Below are 21557 nucleotides of genomic sequence, written 5' to 3' on the forward strand. Positions count from 1 at the left end.
TTAGATACACAAATAAAGAGTCGTTGTTTATGTATACACTTGCTATCTTTAGATACCTCATAACTTCTATAAAGATTGTTATTTTGTTAGCAAGTTTATAGGAAAATTCATTAATTTAATAAACAGGTCATGCTAGCAGAAGCTGTAAAAAGTGACATTTTAAGTATGGTCGTTTTATTGTGGTTCAGATGTAAGCTCTGGGATTTATGATGCGCTGTAATTGTGTGTTTGGTCTCTGTGGTGGACAGAGCGCAAATGGCCCATTGTAGGTTTTTGCAGTATAGACTCGCAAAAGAGCATTTTTTAAAAAATATACTTAATATAAAATGTAAACACTGTAAGGTCTATGTTCAAGGTATATAATCGATGTTGAATAATTACTTTCGTTAGTAAATTGTTTAACAGAAGTATTTCAAGAAGTAGTTATATATCAGTAAATATTTAATTTTGATGAAAAGGCTAAATGCCTATTTCAGATACACTTGAAAATCAAAATTTGTGTTAAAAATCTATGTCATACAATATTCTGAAAACACATAGTTTTCTTATCTTACAAAAATATAAGATACAAAACTTCAAATGTGAATTTCTAAAGTTGTTTAATGTAACATTTAATAAGTTTTTATTTATTATGTTGATTTTTACGTTAATTCTTCTTCATACATGTTATATTTGTTTTTACCGTGAGGAGAATATTTTCTTTTCGATTATATTATCGTGTACAATGTGTTTACAGTTACGAAAAAGATTGCGCTAATTGTTTCATTACAATATTTAATGTATGATTATAGTAATTTTTAAACATGGATACTAAGCTGAAGTAAAACACGATATTTTATCAGGGGAAGAGGAAGACCTGAGAAAACAAGCAGACAGGAATCAAGACACTAACGCTCGAGAAACTGCAAAGCGATTGCAAGGTAAAGAAAACAAAAACGAATGATATTATATTATCCAGACAGAAATAAATCAAGTTACCAATATTTTCATAAGTACGTCATGGACGAAAAAAGACTTTAGGTAATAAGCAATAAAAGTCTTTCGTTTAGTATTATTTGAATTCACGTTTATTATTTTTGCGAAATAATTCATTGAAAGTTGTACTGCTATGGTGTCATTGAGACATAAAATACCCTTTATACGCAAAGAAGTATAAAGGACAGATTTAATGGCCTTATTATAACTTTTTTCACAGTATTCTAACAGTTTACTTTTAAGAATCTTATAAGGACTCGGTTATCAGGTATGTTTCTTGTTACTGGATAGTGACTGCAGTCGGACAAATCAATATCATATAACAATAAGCTAAAACGTTAAGAAGTTATTGGTAAAACGGTCTCTAACTATTTCTTCTGTTTTTTCTCAGTGAGCTACAACAAATCCAATATGCAATGAAAGTTTCTAATCAAATACGCCTTTAAAATGAATATATATTCTTATGGTTCAACCAAAATTTTGTAAAAGCAGTGAAATACACGATACGGAAAAATAGATTTAAAATTTAAAGAATTAATTTATTGATACAGTAACTTGTTACTAGAGGGAGATGTGAAAAAAGGTTAATATTTTAATAGACTTCGACTTATTTAATATTTTAAACTATTACTGGTCATATTATTTTAATAACTTATTTACAAGCTAAAATACAAAAAATAACATAAAACTGATCAATAACAAGCATGACATTTGTAATTATTGCAAAACGAACCTCATTAATTTTAATCTGTGAAAATATGTTCTTTCTACTCAGGAAATCCCTCTTATGGAACAGCGGTATGTTTATAGAATTTGTTTGTTTGTTTTGGAATTTTGCGAAAAGCTATCGAAGGCTATCTGCGCTAGCCGTCCCTAATTTTGCAGTGTAAGACTAGAGGAAAGGCAGTTAGTCATCACCACCCACCGGTATCTCTTGGACTACTTTTTTACCAACGAATAGTGGGATTGGTGCAACGTGGATTCGAACCTGCGACCCTCATATTACGATTCGAATGCCTTAACCCATTTGGCCATTCCGGAATGTTTATAGAATTACAACAAAAAACTCGGGGGTTCGACTACCCGCGGAGGACACAGTAGATAGCCTATTGTGGCTTTGCTATAAACAAGCAAATAGTAAATAAGCTATGTAGTGAAACTTAACAATAGCCAATAATCAGTAGTAATATTAATTAATATTAATATTAATCAGTAGCAATTAATTAATTTTGGAATCTAATAAAATTATTTTTTAATGTTCTACTGTAAAAGATGTCGGAAACTGGCTTTTATTTTCCTATAAGTGAAATATATGCAATTGTTAAAAAACTATTATATGGAACTCGAAATGCAACTGGTTAATGCACATAAACGAGCCATTTGTTTCGAAAAGATGCAAATATTCGCTAACATTTCTAAAATTATTTTCATATTAAGCCATACTGTCAGTATACATCATCTAAGTTTTTTATATGTTTTTTATTTCGATTTAAGCGATATGTGTGCGCTAAAAACCCGATTTCGATAACCGTGGTGGGCAGAGCACACATAACCCATTGTGGAGCTTTATGCTTAACTTCAAAACAAACAAATGTCGGTTTAGAATGGAACCTATGGAATGGAAAAACCTATAGAATGGAAAAGATATTACAGAAAGTTATAAAATATACTTCTAGATCATTCTGTATTTTCGAACTGTACAGGTTTCTTCTTTATAATCTTCGGTAATTTCTCTTCGTCTTTAGTCGCACAAAAGTTTGTGTATAACTAGACAGAAAAGATATTTTTAAAGTAAAAGTTTCAACAGTTTTTGCGATAAGTTCGAGACATTGCACGTGATCTACAATATAAAGCAAGTCACGAACTTCCAGAAGGTGTTAGTTGGAAGAAAATTGGAGCTTCTTTAGTTCACGTTGTCTCAGCAGGGCTTATGAAATCGAATACAGAATTCCAAATCATTTTAGGTCAACATCCATGAAAATACCGAGGATAAATGAAATTTTCAGTCATAGATTGAAATAAACGAAATAAGAAAGTGATATTTTGAAATTCACATATTTAAGCTATTTTTATTCTAAAATACTGTAATCTACAACTTTGAAATTTTAGTAGATTCGTTTGTCTGAGAACGCGACAACCAGTTATGAAATAAATATTGTTTTTACCTTCAATAATGAACAAGACGTCTGTATATTTAACGTTTCTGTATATGAATATCTATCCGTATTTCACTTCAGAAAATAACTTATTTTAGTTGTGTATCCTACATTGCTGTGTTGCTTGTACTTTATTTTAACTAAATCATCACAGCAGTCCCGTTTCTATAATGTCGTTTGTAACCTTTTCTGCACTCAGAAAGTATATCTACTATTTATTTGAAATTATTGTGGAAACGGTGAATAAAATGGTATAAAATGGAAATATTACAAAATTTCTATCCCTCTATTATATGAAAATGTCTTCACCAAAATACAGTCACGTGTTGATAGCTTACATTGTAATTGGCTGTCTTCTAAACACTCAGACGATGCTGCACCAGAATAACAGAACAAAAACAGCCCAACTGCTTTGCGCCAAAAAACGCCAAATAACAAATAAACCAAAATAATGGTTATAAAGATGCAAGTAGCCATACTATTCTCAGCATCCCTGCCTGAAAATGTTGGCGAGAGAAAACTATTCCATCAGTCAGTTTAAGGTAAAAATTTTGTGTTTTAGTAAGAGCTGTATTGAAACTCTGAAAGCACGTATTGATACCTATACCAGCTGTCCTGAGATACATTTTTACTTTAACTGGGTTTCTCATCATCACGAAAAGCTAGTATTGTTCGTAACTGAATTGGTTGTGGTAAGAAGACCAAACTATTCAAATGTGATGTTAAGTAACGCAAGAAAAGTTTTTACGTGATACACGACAACTAAGTAGAGATATTTTCAACCACTTAGATATAAATACAGGTGCAAAAGTTACTTATATAACAGAATGGCACACATTAGCACAAGGTAACCTCAGCAGGTTTGTAGCTGTTCAAAAACCATTGCTCAGGAGATAAAAGAAAACCAATGGGCTGAAATGGACACAAACTTCCAGTAATACGACGAACAAAATTATTGGAAGGTGATCTTCACAGATGATGCAAAATTCAAATTAGTGACCAAACAAAATCAGCGACATTTGGTTTGATAGCATATAGGAGTAGAGTAACACGTTTAACTTACAAAATATAAAGTGGACCATGTTGAAAATCACTACAAGTAAGAGCAGCTAATGATGTTGATCGTATCCTGACTGCTGAATGGCAGGAGTGAAATTTTATTCATCAGTCATTCCCTCAGAAATAGGACCTGTTAGTCAAGATTTATCTTCCGACACAATAGTCACTTCAAATATACAGTAAATAAAGTGAAACTATAACTGGTAGGATAAAGAGGCCGATGGAGGGAGCACTACATCCTACAGCTTTACCTGTACAAAGTCCTCATGTTAATGCTCTTAAGGGTGTCTAGGATTATATTGAACTGAGATGGTATAACATCAATCAAACAATCTTGCTTAAATGATAGGTGAAATATAAGACCTTTGGAAAATATTTCGCAAACATAAATTGATAACCTTAAGAGAGCGTAAAAAATGTGTCCTGTTTTCTTTAAATGTAAAATACTAATGCTTTGTCAATGTATTCACTTTAATTTCGTATCTTCTGCTACTATGTATTGTGTTAATGATAAACTTTCTACTTAGTCTACTTAGCTGCAATTATAGAATAGTTCCAATACTATATATATATTCAATATTATATATTAATTGTGTCACTTAATATTTATCCAAGAGTTTTAAAGGAGGTTAAGGGTTGTTTTACAATTTTTTTCACAATCTTTGAAACGATTACTGCTTATATTAACGAGGACATGAATGTATACTTTGAGTATCTGGATTTTCAGAAAGCATTTGAAAAGGTGCCAAAAAAAGGTTTGCAAAAACTACTGTTTCCATAGGTATGAGAGACAAATGACAACATGGAGAAAACCAGAGGGAGCTTAATTAAACTGGATTAATGGTACTAGTGGGGTATCTCAGAGCTCAGTCTTAGAACCTTTGTTCTTTCTAATTTACGTTAATTACATAACAATAAATGATCAATAAATTACTCAAAAGTTGAGGATAGTATTAATATCTTGAGTGTTGCAAGCTGTGAAGATGTTGCTACTTTACAAAATAATTTATATCATTTATAGAGTTGAGCAAATAAATGGCCGATAGGTTTTAATTATAATAAATACAAGATAATGCTTTTGGGTTATAATAATATTAACTATAAATATAATTTAGATGGTAGGGCAAATATGATTTTAAAGAGGTTATAATTCCATTGTATAGGTCACTGGTTAAGCTACATTTGGAGTATTTTGTTCAGTCTTGAGCTCCTTACCTTAGAAAAAGACACTGAATGGGTTCCCTTCGAATATTGTGGGGGACGTAAATTTAAGTTAATTTAAGAGAAAGCTTGACAAGTACCAGAATGATAATGACTGACGTTAAGTTTTTAAAATGTATTTATTCATCGTTTTAGTTTAATTTAGAGGATGGAACAGATGATATAGACGAGTAAGCCCCATGCTGTCCGAAAACATTATGTTATATATATAGATATGTGAAAACTCTGCGCATATTTGGGTGTGCACATTTAAAATATATCTGCTACACACAGTTATGAACTAGTGAAGCACATTTTGTACCACATATCTTAATTCTTATTACATATTGTTCTTAGATAAAAGTAGAACCGTTGTTCCAGAGAAAAATTGTTTTTGTTATATAATAAAGTTTTTTTATCTGGTTCAGGAGGAAACTTTAACTGGCCGAATGAGTCTGAAACGAAAGAACAATGGACAATTGTTAGTCCTAACCCACAGAATTTTCCTGGTAAGTTGGATTTTATTGTTTGTTCCTTTTCATCAGATTTTAAAATGTTCTTTCTTGTAAACAGAACACACATCAGATGGTTAAATGTCAATTAAATACTGCGTGAAAACTTTAGAAACTTCAAATAACATTGAGGATACTTTAAGACTTAGCTTGAAAACCTTATTTTTCTTTGTAGAGGATGCTGGTTTATACTGAATCGCAGATTTCCTGAACTATGTCGTTTTTATCACTATGGAAAACGTCTGACAACATCTGTTAGAAGTACCTATTTTAAACGTTTAATGGTCGCACCTTCGATCAATTTGTGATAACTGCGCGAGTTGCATGAGAAAAATTCCATAAAGAATTACGACTCTTTTTACAGCATCTTAGATGGTCACAGCTGTTTGGCTTGAAATTGCTTAAGTACCTTGTTCCTTTTAAATCAGAGTACAAAGATTTTTGATGCGTAAAAATTAGCCCTGTAATTCTGACAAGACGTTGAAATGACATTTCATTATTCTTTACTTTCACTAAAAACACATATGCAGCGCGATTTATCATTCGATTCATCACTTGTTACTAAAGTATTCAACTTTTGGGAAATTCCATCTCTCATCAGTAACCCTGATCAAGAACAAATCGAAAAGACAAGACCAAGCTTCATATACTTTTGGAGTTTATATGTCACTTTCGCAATTATAGCATTTTATTTAGTGAGTGAAGCCTCCTGGCGATAATCAAGTGAAATCCTAAAAAAAAACCAAAAACACAGCCACGTGACGCTCTGAAAATATACACAATTTAATATTTTTCCTTCCGGCGGGCTTTAACTTAGGAAACTGTCTCTGAAAGTTAAAAATAAAATAATTGCTCATATTCTATCTTTCTCTATGTGGGTACATGTTTAGTTTTCAAAGCCTATTAATCATGTATAATAATAATAATTAAAAGCGCCGCCTGAAGTTTAACATTCTACATTGTCTTATTCTCCCATTAAAAGTACTGTGTTTTCGATACGTTAATGACAGATATATTCATTCAACTGTTACAACTGAAGCAGCTAGAGAAACACAGTATTCCATGTACGGTTGCTAAACTTATAAATACTGAAATAGTTGCTATAAGCTTAGTTACAGAAGATCATTCTTCAAACTATTAATATACAGCCAATATAAGAAACAATGCTGATTTGTTTGTTACAAATATAAAGCCTGGCATGGCCAAGCGCGTAAGGCGTGCGACTCGTAATCCGAGGGTCGCAGGTTCGCGCCCGCGTCGCGCTAAACATGCTCGCCCTCCCAGCCGTGGGTGGCGTATAATGTGACGGTCAATCCCACTATTCGTTGGTAAAAAAGTAGCCCAAGAGTTGGCGGTGGGTGGTGATGACTAGCTGCCTTCCCTCTAGTCTTACACTGCTAAATTAGGGACGGCTAGCACAGATAGCCCTCGAGTAGCTTTGTGCGAAATTCCAAAAACAAACAAATAAATATAAAAAACAATGCCAATTTCTTTCTAATAAATACAAGAAACAATTCTAATTTGTTTGTAACAAAAACAATACTAATTTGTTTGTAACAAGTATAAAAAATGATACTAAATAGTTTTTAACAAATATAAGAGAGGATACTCATTTGTTTCTAACAAATACAAGAAATGATGCTACTTTGTTTCTAACAAATATAAGAAACGATACTAAATTGTTGCTAACAAATACAAGAAACGATGCTAGTTTGTTTGAAATAAATACAAACAAGATACAAAATTGTTTCTAACAAATACAAAAACGATACTATTTTGTTACTAACAAATACAATAAACGATACTAATTTGATTGTAACAAATATAAGAAACGATACTAAAGTGTTGTTCACAAATATAAGGGAGGATACTAAATTTTTTTAACAAATATAAAATGTGATGCTAATTTTCTGTAACGAATATAAGAAATGATGCTAATTTTTTTTCTGACAAATAGAAGAAACGATACTAAGTTGTTTCTAACATATAAATAAACGAAACTGTTTTGTTTCCAACAAATATAAGAGACCATGCTAATTTAATTGTAACAAATATAAGAAACGATACTGAATTCTTTTTAACAAATATAAAAAAGGATGCTAAATTTTTCTAACAAATACATGAAACGATGCTAATTTGTTTGTAGCAAATATAAGAAACGATAATATATTGTTGTTAAGAAATATAAGAAAGGATACTAATTTGTTTCTAATAAATACAAGGAACGATACTAAATTGTTTGTAACAAATATAAGATGGGATACTAAATGGTTTCTAATAAATACATTAAACAATATTAATTTGTTTGTAAAAATATAAGAAATGATACTAATTTGTTTGTAACAAATAATATTGATCTTTAGAAATTTCATACCCGAACTAATGTTTGTGTAGAAGAAACAGTTAAGTTTCAGTTTTGTTATAGAAAAGTATTGTATACTTTATAATATTCTATTATGTCTTTACTCAAATTGTAATTGTCGATCGAAAAAGAAAATGAGCTTTCGTTATCGTGTACGTGTTAATCAAATGATACAGATGTTAAACCACATGTACAAAGTCCTTCCTTGGTTTGAGGATTAGATGTTTGTATAAAAGGATTTTGTTCTACTCGAAATTTTGCTCTTGTATAAATATTTTAACCCGAGAACACAAAAATTTTATTTCCTGGTCGATTTTAACATTTTAATAATTTCAATGATACCTTAGATCTTTGATAGAATTATTGTAGAAAGTGCCAGTAAAGTTTATTTGAGATATGTTATACAACGTAATAAACATTTTCAATATATATATGCGTGTGAGCATAATAAATCGTTCCTTAAGCTTTTGCAGTGAAAACAGTGAATATATATATATATATATATAACAATACCAAATAAAAATAAAATGCATGCGGAAGTTTCTTTATTTTCTTCCTGTTAAAATATTCACAGAGTTTTAATCATTCTTCTAGATTTTGCAATTCTCAAATCTACCATTTTTTTTGGCGTTGCAGACAAACAAAATAGATGTTCGAGACTCCAGATAGACTTAACCTGTCACCTCTGCTCTGGATTGTTGTTGTTCAACGTTTTCTTGACGTCACAACGTATGTTATTTATTTCTACTAACAGATGACAGGTGGATCTTTCTGGTGATCATGCCTTTTGGATATGACAAAACCCTTGTAATCTCAAAGTTCTGTTCTGTGGATAAGGAAGACACGTGGATCCGAGCCAAATGTATAACTTGTAGCTGTTTCTGTCATTTGAGTATGTGGATATCAACCTTATATATGCTTTGTTTTGGTGTGAAAAAGTAAAAAGGATAGATACGCAGTAAATGTTTCACCAGTAATTATATCATATCAAACTGCTTTAAAATGTTGACAGTTAATTCAGATAGTTTACATGCTCCGAACTAGTGTATAACTTATGATACAACACTATAACGGTGGCATATCGTATAACGTGTGTTACAGTATCATAACGGTGAAATATTGTGTAAAGTATGCCACAGTATCATAACCTTACTGTGAAATTGCATTTTGATGTTAAAATCGAACCATGGAATTTCTTCATGATGAAAACATTTTGCTTTTGGAAGTAGATGTTGATCAAAATGTAGCTTGAAAATAAAAACTGTTTTATCGCATTTTACAAATTTAGAAGCGCTGTACTAAAACAAAGCTAAATGTTTTTGAAATTGTTCAAAAATAAGCTTATGTTGCCAATGTTTAACTTAATTTGATAACCTTACTGTTAGTCTAGAAGTATACCGTAAATTTAACTGTTTTGGGTTTCATTTCGAAATCTACTAACAAAACACGAGAAGTATAATTGTATTCAAAACCTTGGCATTGAGGTTGTACATTGTGAATGTATACGTAATTCTTAGCATAGTCTGCAGTATTATACTGTTCTGAGAAATGTACATTTTTTGAAGATATAATAAAAATTGTGTTTTATTCATTTACGTTTATAAAATTACGTAAGTCTCATGCATAAACACTGTGATGCAGGAATTCATAATTCATAGCTCAGACGCAAACAAGTTTTGAACATCAAGATGGCAAATGATTGTGTGTCTATTGGATTCTCCCATTCAAAGCAAACATCTTAAAATATCTTATTATTAAAACCCAAAACAGTTATCACTTACAACTTGAAGTAAAGGTAACTGATATTCATTATCAATTTATTTCCCGCTTGGAATAAGTTAATGAAAATATAAAGTTGAACTATATTAAAAAAAATTCAACCCAAACGTTTGTGCTGAGTTGATGAATGGTTTGACTTAAAAGGGTTTGTTTCAAACGAAATTTTGAAATGCACCACAATACATCTTTTCATGCACTTCAACTTTCAGTCATAACTACTACCTATAACTGGAGGGACATGTTACTTAAGAACAAAATTCAGCACACAATAGAGAACCAGATAGGGAGTGTTCGGTAATATTATAGGATTACAGACACTAAACGTATTACAGATTAATATGTTGTCATTTTCAACAATGTGAAAACATAGTTTTCTACACTTATTTACAAACCTTTCTCTGTACATTAATTGCACTGCCTAGGATTTGGTTTGTTTTGAATTTGGTGCAAAGCTACTTGAGGGCTATCTGCGCTAGCCATTCCTAATTTAGCAGTGTTACATTAGAGGGAAAGCAGCTAGTCATCATCACCCACCGTCAACTCTTGGGCTACTCTTTTACCAACGAATAGTGGGATTTACCGTCACATTATAACGCCTCCACAGCTGAAAGGGTGAGCACGTTGGTGAGACCGGGATTCGAACCCGCGACCCTCGGATTACGAGTCGAACTCCTTAACACGCTTGGCCATGCCGAGCCGCATTATAGATACATATGCCAAAGTAAAAGGTTCATCTATTGCCATACCTAACCAGATTAATTAAAATGATCCTACTTTGTGACAGAATGTTTATTTATGTTTTTATAGCGTTGATAAGTATTGTATTGGATTTCAAACTTATTAAACCGGTAACTAGAAAGTTATGTTAGCTCAGGTCACAGTAGTTACTATAAGAATAAAGATTGAAGAACTTAGCGAATAAGTAAGTTTTGTTGCTTATTTCAGAAGTTTTGCCTACATAATATTTATTAAGTTTGAACTAAGAGATGTAGAAAGAAAGTAGCTAGTCTTCAAATCTAAGCACCAAACGCTCAACTGTTCTTGTCTGACCGAATAGTTGGATTTAACCGTTACTCGCTGATTTATAACTTGAGCAAACTGACTATTGTGTCACGCCCAGACAAAAATAACCCAAATCAGCTCAACTTGATACAGTTATACAGTCTGACATAAGGTATGTCATAAAGGGTTGCAAACCCATCTAATATATATATATACATAAAGCAAATGTGTATGTTTATCTGTTTGCTAGCTTCTCACACACTATTAGACCAATCTCCATGAAACTTGGCACCGTGACTCACACGATACCCAGATAAAACACGAAAGAGTAATAAATCCCACCAGGCTTCCTAAAATAGTACTCTATTTACGTGTTTTGCTATAGTATTGTAACATTGTCCGTTCCTTTTCTCTAAACTGTGGGAAATTCTACCATAAAAATCTTCAATGTTCATGGATTTATTGTGACGCAACCATTTTTCTAGGTTAGTTTTGGTAATGATCAAATACATCTCTATTTCAATGTGTGGTTTACTTGACTGTGGAGCTTTCAGGTTTATGTTTAAATTAAAATAATGATCGAGAAACACATCCATAGAGCTTTCACCCGTAAAGTAGAAGTGTATAATGTACCAAAAAACTTTTCCTATGATATAAAATTCACTGGTAAATATGCTTTGAAAACAAATACAATCTAATACTTTATTGTGCAGTGTTTATCAACAAGTATAACCTCGAGTGGTCCTTAACTTTTAAGACTTTTTTTTTTTGAAGTTAAAATAAGTCATTAAAATTAGGAACTATTTTGTGTTAAAACACAGAAGGGTAAGATTAGCCGCTCAAACGTCACCTACATGCATTAATAGTCTTGGTTTTGAAAAGACTGTTAAATATAATTATGTCACAGTTTTGGAGTAGTTAGGCGTTTGTAAAATCTTGTGGGAGTGTCTAGCATGTTTTAAATTTCAGTGATAACAATAACAAATGCGAGTTTAAAACTATTTCATGTCGAAACTGACATTGATTTAAATGATCAAAGAGGATCTGACCATTGAAAACATTCTTTCGAAATAGAATGAAGTAGACTATCGTTGTACTACTATTAAAAGGGTAATTGTAACAAAGTTGTGACGATACAGCTATACGATACAATCATCGTATCGTGAAGCCGTGATACGATTGTATCGATACATCCTCCAATACGTTACCACTTCTGTATCTTCACGAAATTGGACAAGCTATCAGAAAAAACTATAAGTCTCTTGTAGAAAAAAAATCAGAATTTCCAATAAAGTGTTTTTTAAAAGTAATGATTCAGTTAAGGAAAAATGAGTATTGAGTACTATGAGTATTGAGTACTATGAGTATTGAGTAACACATGTTAACTTCATTTCTGTTATCAAAATCATTAATGTAAAATACCATAACATTTTAACAATAGCAAAATAGATAGACGGATTTTAGCTTTTTTATAGTTAATTCATATTGTCAGCTGCTATTTACTTGATCAAACCTGAGAATTTGAGAAAAAAACATTCTAAAATATGCAGTACTCAAATAGCACAACAAAGGTCGCGAGTTTGAATCTCCATCACCCCAAATATGTTCGCCCTTTCAGCCATGGAGGCGTTATAATGTGACGATCAATCCAACTATTCGTTGGTAAATGAGCAGTATAAGAGTTAGCGGTGCGTGGTGATGACTAGCTGCCTTCCCTCTGGTCTTACACTGCTAAATTAGGGATGGCTAGCGTAGATTACGAGTCGAACGCCTCAACCCACCTGCCCATGCCGGGCCTCAACACAAAAGAAAGTGACCATTGTTATATCCATTTAATCAGCACGTAATGTTACATTGTTCTTGCACGATTATCATTAACCTTTGTGGACAGAATTAATTATCAATTTAAGTTTCAAAATCTGAATGCCAGAATCAAAAGTTTTAGTTATTAGAAAGAATGTCACACTTCAGGGTATTTTCAATAATATAGAGAACTTTAATTTATTTGAAGAGGACTAGGTTATAGAAGAATAGCACTTATGAAGTTAGTTGGTGATCTGGTGGTTAAAATACCATTATGTTTCAGAAGAATTTTGTGTTTGCAGTCAGACTACGAACCACATTCTATGGACTTATGACACTAAACCCAGAGGTTAGATTATCTTCAGCGGAAAGATTGCACATAGTTCATTACGTAACTTATCGCTAACAACGTCTGATTCTGCATCTCCTAGTACTTTCAAATCACTTTCAGCAATCTATTGATAATATAAGCCAGTAATAATGTTATTTTTACAATATCAAAACAATTACAAATTGCACTAAATATATTAAATAAATATAGAGTAGGAAATCAATATTAAAATTATATATGAATGAAGTTTGATATATATATACATATATATATGCTTGCTAAGAAACATAAAATAAGCTGGTAATAAAATATTAACACGCTGCACTTTGGTTATGATTTTATTTTGAGTTACTGTAATAAGATTTCATTAAAAGGTTTTGTCAAATATTGTGAACGGATTTAGTTTTCTTGGAAGGTTAGGTTTTTATATGTTTGTATTCTCTGCAACAGATTTAGACCTTGTAGCCACTCAGAATATGTCAGAGTAGTTTTATTTCTGTTTTTGTTGTGTTTTTTTCACTATGTGTACACGTAACATTTGTCCTGCCGCGTATTGTTTCCATTTTTTGTTTTCACTTGTTTCTAGTATTGTTTAAAATTGCACTTGTTTAGTTCAAGTCATCTTCATCTATGAATAATTTGGATAAGTGACTTCTTGGAATTTGACATTATTTTATTCTGCTGTATTTTTCTCCTCTGCATCCTTGTTGTAACGATTACTTTTCAAGTAAGTACATTGTAATATGTACTTTTATAGCACATATGACAATATATGAATAGGTAACTTTACTAATATTTTTCTCCCGTGTTATGCTAAATGGCTACGTTACTGTATGTTGATCTTTTACAAAGCGCTTCACAATAGTAAAAACAATAAGAAAAAATGATTTAAATAAAATATCTGTGGATTTTGAGAAAGTATAATAAGCAGAGTTGATCAAGAAGTAAATACAAAACACACCTCAGTTTTAAACTATGATTGTTTAAAGTTATTTTGTAGCTGTAAACAGTACATAGTGGACTATTTGAACATAGAAAAGAAAAGTTCTAATTACTACTTCAAAGTATTGCTACATGAAAATCAACAGCTACACAAAATATACAATAAAGCTTCAACATGATATCTACTTATGATCATTGTTCTCCTATTGTAAGACGTAGTGGGAACGAATATAATAGTAATTTGATTGTTATTTTTCATTCTCTGTTAATAATTAAACACAATTGTACATTGAATAAAAATCAACACCTCAGAAAGACAAAACTTAGTTGACCAATTTTAATCAAAATTATGTATACCATGTTTACAATTATTACTTTTTATATATAAATGTTTAAGTAATTATCCTATAATGGAGCTTAACTCCAGTGATTCACTTGAGCATGAAAACGTTTTTAGTAGTGTTCCAGTGAGATTAATAACATCCTTAAACCAAAAATGTAATCATGAAAATCATAAAAAATTCAATTTTCAATTTAATATGTTTATTGAAAAACATTGTATTTATCTGGAGTTTTCAATTACTTAATTTTTCTTCACGTCCAAGTGTGCGTGTGCTGTTTGTCCATAAATCTATAAAATACTGTTTTTCTGCTTGTTGTTAGTTTCACCAACTTGATGTGTTTTTTATTCAATCTTCAAAAAATGTGGATAATTATTACACAAATATTTCAGATATTCGGTCAAATGTATATAAAGCTGTATTTCTATACGCCTGACTGCTTTAAAATGTTTTTTGTTTCTGGATCGCCAGGAGCGTTTGTCTAAGATTTCTTGTAGCAAATAAAAGAGAAGCATAGATGTTTGTTAGAAGTGGTTAATCACGAACAGTATGACAGACTCATCATCAGATATAGTAGAAACCCCTCTCAGATGCTCAGTTATCAAGATGTTTTAAATCTGTTCTTCGGATAACCTATAAGGCTTATGGACCTTGTTGTGGCCAATTCTTTATTTATTGAGTTCATTATAATAATTTCGATTCCTTATTCGATTATCTTATATTTTGATAATGCATCGTGCATTTCCTGTGCTATTTGGACAAAGGTAGTGTGCTTTAAATAAAATCAAGTTTTATTACTCTGCCCCCCGCTAGTACAGCGGTATGTCTCCGGATTTACAACGCTAAAATCAGCCCTCGGTGGGCTGAGCAGATAGCCCTTTGTGGCTTTGCTATACGAAAAAACACACACACATTTATTACTTTATACAAGTCAGAAGATCGAACGGGTTTACTCAGTCTTTATTTTTATTCCTTCTTTTTTAGAAACTTTATTGTATTATTATAATATACAATTTGGTATTTTTATTTATACTACAGTTCTTTAGTTATTACATAGTGTTACTCACTAATTTATTTCGTAAAACACCAATATCACCTAACACTACCATGATCTGTTTCATAATTTTATAAGACAAATCATATAGTCAACGTCTCGGCACAACACTTTCAGCTGTGTTTTTCTCTATTCTGGATACCAATACGGTGATGAAAAATAATAAGATGTACGTCACATCCAATAATATATTTTTACTTTAAATGGATATTTTTCATAGATGAATATTCCTTATGATAAAAGTTAGAAGCAAACATTGTTGTTCACGCTCAAATAACAACGACAATATATAATCTTACACAAGAAAATCTAAACATCACAAACATAAGCACAGAAGCAGAGCAACCAACATCAGTTATACAACATTTATAGTAGGCCATATTTGTGTCTCGTTGTTATAAACACGAAACAACTTCAGCTATTACTTGTGTAGTAGACTAGTTTCATTTCGAATCTATTCACTCGAGTTTATTCAAACACAGAGTCCATCCAATAATTATTTTTCAATATTAAACACACTTGTATAACTGGTTTGGCACTGTACAGTTTAAAAATAGTTGTGCAACCAACTTGTTATCTTAGCTTGAACTTTTCATTTACTTTTGGAGACGAAAGCTGCCAACTGTTTGCTTCTTTAATCATTAAAACTAATGAACGTCCAAAATTAGATCCTCAAAAACTGAAACAAGCATCTAAATGTTCTAGCTTGTGCAACATACAAAGAAAACGAAAGATGGCAATTTCTAATACTCTAAATTTGTGTATTTCAGCATGGAGCATTCAAGATGACTGTGTTTGTAGAAGGCACCATTTTTTAATAACGGTTTGCATTAAGATCACACATCCCTGCCCAGAGGCCAAGGGGGTAGACATGCCGCTTCGCATCCAGCCCCCAATCTCGCACACTTGTCCACAAAGCTGTTGTAGTCGATCAACTATCTAACGTTCGGGAGAAGGTATTTTCTGTAATAGGTTAAAACAGTTAACAAAGAATCCTATAACTGTATCTTAGAAATACATAAGCGTCAAAAACTACAGATTCTAAGAGGGCTCCATTTTCAAAAGTTAAAAATCATACGACCTCTTCTGTTTTTCAAGGTCTGTCAAATTGATCAATAAGTTCTAGAATCCGTGAAAAAATTAATAATTAGTTACGAACTTGTTTGTTGATCCGACTTGAATATGTTCTTTTTCAAGGAGTTCACCTCAATTATTTCATTCACATCAAAAGCAAAGATATATCTTCAGTTTTATGTATTTCCAATGTCACCTTCCACTAATTAGGCTTAAACCTTTATCTTTTGTGTCACAGATCGGTTTGTTTTATAGGGATTTTATGGAAAGAAAATAATAACACTTAATGCTAGAAAAACCACAAACAAAAAACTACACCACGATAACAACTATTCAACACTTATGAAAACACCTTATTTTTCTTTCAGAATAAATTAACATTTATTCACGTTAATTACCTTGTCTTGAGGTCGTTCTGCGATTACCAAAGTATGCTGTAAAGATTGTATCCTTCCATACTTTTTACTTATCAATAATGCTATATATATATATATACATATCAAAATTTCTTCTTCATTTAATTAAAGTACTTGAAAGAACTCCAGGGCAACCAGAAGAGAATCAAATTCATTTGATTTCTATGTTACTACCAGATATATTTAAAAATTCGGAATAAAGATACAAAAAAAAGTCTATCTTCGGTGTTTTTAGGTTTAATTTTATGACTTGAATCAAATTTTTTTATTACTTAAAGATAAGCTATGAACGCCCGTGGTTTCAAAGCCTGAAAATAAATACAAAAGCTTTGAACTGATAACGTCTGCTTAGAAATCAAGCCGAGGATGGTAATGTAACCAATGTGAAAATGGAGAAATATTACATTGACTCTGTATTCCAAAACCGGAAATGAGTTATGCCTATATTTTTTTCAATTTATTTTAATTATTAAACTTAGCTGTAGAAAGCGATACACTGCAAATAAATCACTGTCTTCCAAAAGCGAAGTAGAAAGATAAAATGAAACGGTGAAAGCACGATGTTAAATTAAAAACAAAAACGTTATTTCGCATAGTAAGAAATTGGCAAAGATTATTTTTACTAAAATATGAAGTTAAAAATAAAGATGAATATATTAAAAGAAGAAATAATAGTAATAAAAATAGATAATGATGTTTTATTGTCGATGTATATGAAATAGAAAAAAAATACTTATTTCTTGTTACAATGAAGAAATTAGTGTACGAATGGGTTGACGAACATCTCCTGGGCAATTTTACAATATGTAAGGCAGAATAGCTAATTATGTGCTAAGAACTTATGATTACTGCCCGCTAGTTAGTTAGGTAAGGGTTTAGATTGATGGAACAGTGAAAACGGCAATAACCTAATTTTATCTTGAGTGGGTACTTTTGCATAGCCTCTCAGTTACACAATCAACATTTTATATCAGTTAAAGCTATGCTAATTTTAGTTTTATGGAGGAAAATGTTTGTTTCGTTTGTTTGAATTTTGCGCAAAACTACACGAGGGCTATCTGCTTTAGCCTTCCCTAATTTAGCATTGTGAGACTAGAGGGAAGGCAGCTAGTCATCACCACTCACCGCCAACTCTTGAGCTACTCTTTTACCACCGAACAGAGAGATTGACTGTCACATTATAACGCTCCCACGACTGAAAGGGCAAGCATGTTTGGTGCGACGGGAATTCGAACCTGCGACCCTGGGCTTACGCGTCGAGTGCCTTAACCAGCTGGCCATGCGGGGCCGGAGGTAAATGTAAGTAGTGCTTTAGGAACACTTAATATGATTATGTTTTATCATTCATCGAAAACCTGAAAAAACAATGTGAAAATAAAAAAATATTAATTGTATCATATATTATTTTTAATCCATGTTGTTTCAGGTCCAGGTATCCCAGCTGTTATGTTTATATAAACAAATAAAATATTTTAGATTTAAGACCCAACACCGGAGTGTCCCTTTACATTTGGCCCGGCATGGCTAAGTGTATTAAGGCGTGCGACTTGTAATCTGAGGGTCGCGGGTTTGCATCCCTGTCGCGCCAAACATGCTCGCCTTTTCAGCCGTGGGGTTGTTATAATGTGTCGGTCAATCCCACTATTCGTTGGTAAAAGAGTAGCCCAAGAGTTAGCGGTGGGTGGTGATGATTAGCTGCCTTCCCTCTAGTCTTACACTACTAAATTAGGGACGGCTAGCACAGATAGCCCTCGAGTAGCTTTGTATGAAATTCAAAAAACACACACACTATTTACATTTATTTCAAGACAATTTTAATAACAAACGTTAAATATACAATTTCCTATTCTTGTGAAATAACCTTTGTTTGTTTGTTTTTAAATTTCGCACAAAGCTACATGAGAGCTACCTGAGCTAATAACCTTTGGTATGGTGAAAATATTTTTTAAAGATTAATCTAACTACATAATAGTTCTCAGAACGAGCTGAAGAGAAACTGTTTGGAACGCCTTCTTTTCGTTTGTTTGTATATTTTGCGCAAAGCTACAGGAGGGCCATCTGAACTAGAAGGAAGGCAGCTAGTTATCACCACCCACCGCCAACTCTTGGGCTACTCTTTTACCAATGAATTATAACGCCCTCACGGCTGAAAGGGCGGGCATGTTTGATGTGACAGGGATTCGAACCCGAGACCCTCATATTATGAGTCAAATACCCTAACACCCTGGTCATGCCGTGCTCAAAACGCCTTTTTATAAGCTATCTAATTGTATAGGTTACGTACTCCTTGTAGCTAACTACCAAATTTTTTGAATCACATAGTGTTTCTTTTGATGCATTAAACATAATTAATACTTTATATTAATAACAGTATCATCAAGGTTGCGAAGTTTTCTTCTTATTAGCAATAATTACAGCAACTAAATGATAGCTCTGTAACGTACTAATGTTAAATGTATATTAATTCGTCTAAGAAACAGCCAATGGACAATTATCAGATAAAATATATAACTGATAAGATTAAGTCTGTTCCAAGTCTTTGTTGAACAACAATTTTTTGATTCAGTTGCGAAAAGTTAAAGAGCTGTTTCAGTCGAGAAAGGGATGTTTGTCTGGTGTTTATATAGCAAGTATTGATCATAAACCTAGCGGCATGATTGGAAATTAAAACACTGATATTGAGGCACAAAAGCCATAACTTTTCATTGTACGATAGCAACAAAACTTCCTCCCTCGTACAAACAAGTGATGAAACGTAGTAATAGCAGAACTATCAAATTAATTCATAATGACGGCTTTATTTTCAACAAAATTACATACTGACTTTTTAACCTTTATTTACCGTCCTGACTAACTAATCATCTTTAAAATTTGTACTAAATAGTAAATATAAAGTAAATAATTTATCCGCTTAAAGTTCACGACCAGATAATTCACGGATGATATAGTTCAGTCAGAACATATAGCATAAGACTACGGAAAAGCAAAATAAAGAAAACAAGCTACCATTTATTTTTTTTTCCATATAACTAGGCAACAGTTGGCCAAACTTAGCCGGGTTGAAAAAAATAATATTCATATAGAAAACGTTTAATGATGACATACTTTTGTAGCTTAACTTATTCCACGTCTACGTGCCCGGTGGTATACATAACAAACAAGCCACCTACCTGTGCGCATCTAAGTGACAAGTCTTTAACTTTACGAGACATAATATTATAAATATCTGAAACTAACAAGTTTGTATATCATCTTTATAACTGAAATAACTTTCTTCCATATATTTTTGGATAAAATCGGTTCTTAACACCCAGTCATCCGCCCCCACGCATTTTTTTTTTTTATAGGAAAGGGTGATATTACATCAGATGTTGCCTTTACTAACGAAACCGTGAATAAACGACGTGTTTGTAAAAAGTTCAATTTCCTTATTTTTCCTCAGTTTTCAATAGAGTTTCAATAATTCAATTAATGAAAGGTAAACATTTATTTTTATGTTAAACCCCATCCGCAACACACAATTAACTATAGGAACAATCTAAAACGCTTATTTAAATTACTAAAAATAGCGCATTTGTAAGCAAGTGTTATTTTTGACTTACTTTAATTTTCTTATTTTAATATAAATAAAAACACATGCACGCAACACCAAACACAAACACACACACACATTTATATAGATAAATAGTATAACGCTTTAACCTGGGTGTTTACGTAATGGATTGGTAATTAACTCCCCTCACTCAGGAAACTTCAATATTAAAGTTCATAGTTTATGAGGTAAAATAGACTATATTTTCTACGCTTAACATGATGACTGACCAAGTCTATGTAGAAATTGTTGTGATTTCTAAAGTATCAGTTATTCTCTCCAGAAAAGATGAGGTTTTATATTCTAGAGTTTAGTTCACCCTTCAGATATATATCGCTTAGTCTTTTGTTAGGCTTAAGAAAAGCAATATGTAACAGATTACCTTCCTAACCAGGTACAAAGCTAGTCACATTTTCTGCTGAACAGTATTATTTTCTAAGCCACCCAGCCATCCAGAACAAAACCACAATAGACATAAATCAGGAAATGGTTGACCGCTCTTTGACTGCAGACTGTAGAGGCACTTCAAGATCTAACTTTCTATTCAGTCAGAAAAGCTTTCAAGAAACAGCGTGGTGTATACTATGTAAGTATTTTGTTGTTTTCGCGTGATTCGGAGTGTACAAGTTACCCACGCAGATAAATTTGTTTCCTGAAGACAGAGATCCTACGCTGTGTTATTGGTTTATTGTTTTCATAACAAACATGTACAGTGAATTGGAGTGCTCAAGAAAGAAACATATAGTGTTCAGGTCATAATCTCAATGTCGTTAACAAAGGAACAAAAATAATTGATTATTATGTTTCTGGAAAGTTCTAAATATAAATTTACGATGCTCTGAGTTATGGTTCTACTAGCAGAGACCCGCAAAACATTTGCAGCCAGGTTAGGATCTTTACACTAACAGTACGTCTTTAAAATAGAATTTCTAAGATAATACAAAATACTTCTAATCGCA

At 32.1% G+C, this 21557-nt stretch overlaps 1 protein-coding gene across 2 annotated transcripts in view; it reads left to right on the forward strand.

The window, feature by feature from the left end:
• The window catches only part of LOC143249487 (lachesin-like), a 128317-nt gene extending 118535 nt beyond the window's left edge, over window positions 1-9782 (forward strand). Inside the window, exons 8-10 of one of the 2 annotated variants that reach the window (XM_076499413.1) lie at window positions 843-920; window positions 5819-5899; window positions 9019-9782. In XM_076499413.1, the coding sequence (XP_076355528.1) occupies window positions 843-920; window positions 5819-5899; window positions 9019-9206 (347 nt within the window). In that variant the 3' untranslated portion in view covers window positions 9207-9782. Of the gene's footprint in view, window positions 1-842; window positions 921-5818; window positions 5900-8900 lie in introns of both variants that reach the window. The other variant, XM_076499414.1, reaches the window with a different exon arrangement.
• The last annotated feature ends 11775 nt before the right edge of the window (window positions 9783-21557 follow it).

The sequence above is a fragment of the Tachypleus tridentatus genome, chromosome 4 (assembly GCF_004210375.1).
Source record: "Tachypleus tridentatus isolate NWPU-2018 chromosome 4, ASM421037v1, whole genome shotgun sequence".
NCBI classification, from domain to species: Eukaryota; Metazoa; Arthropoda; class Merostomata; order Xiphosura; family Limulidae; genus Tachypleus; species Tachypleus tridentatus.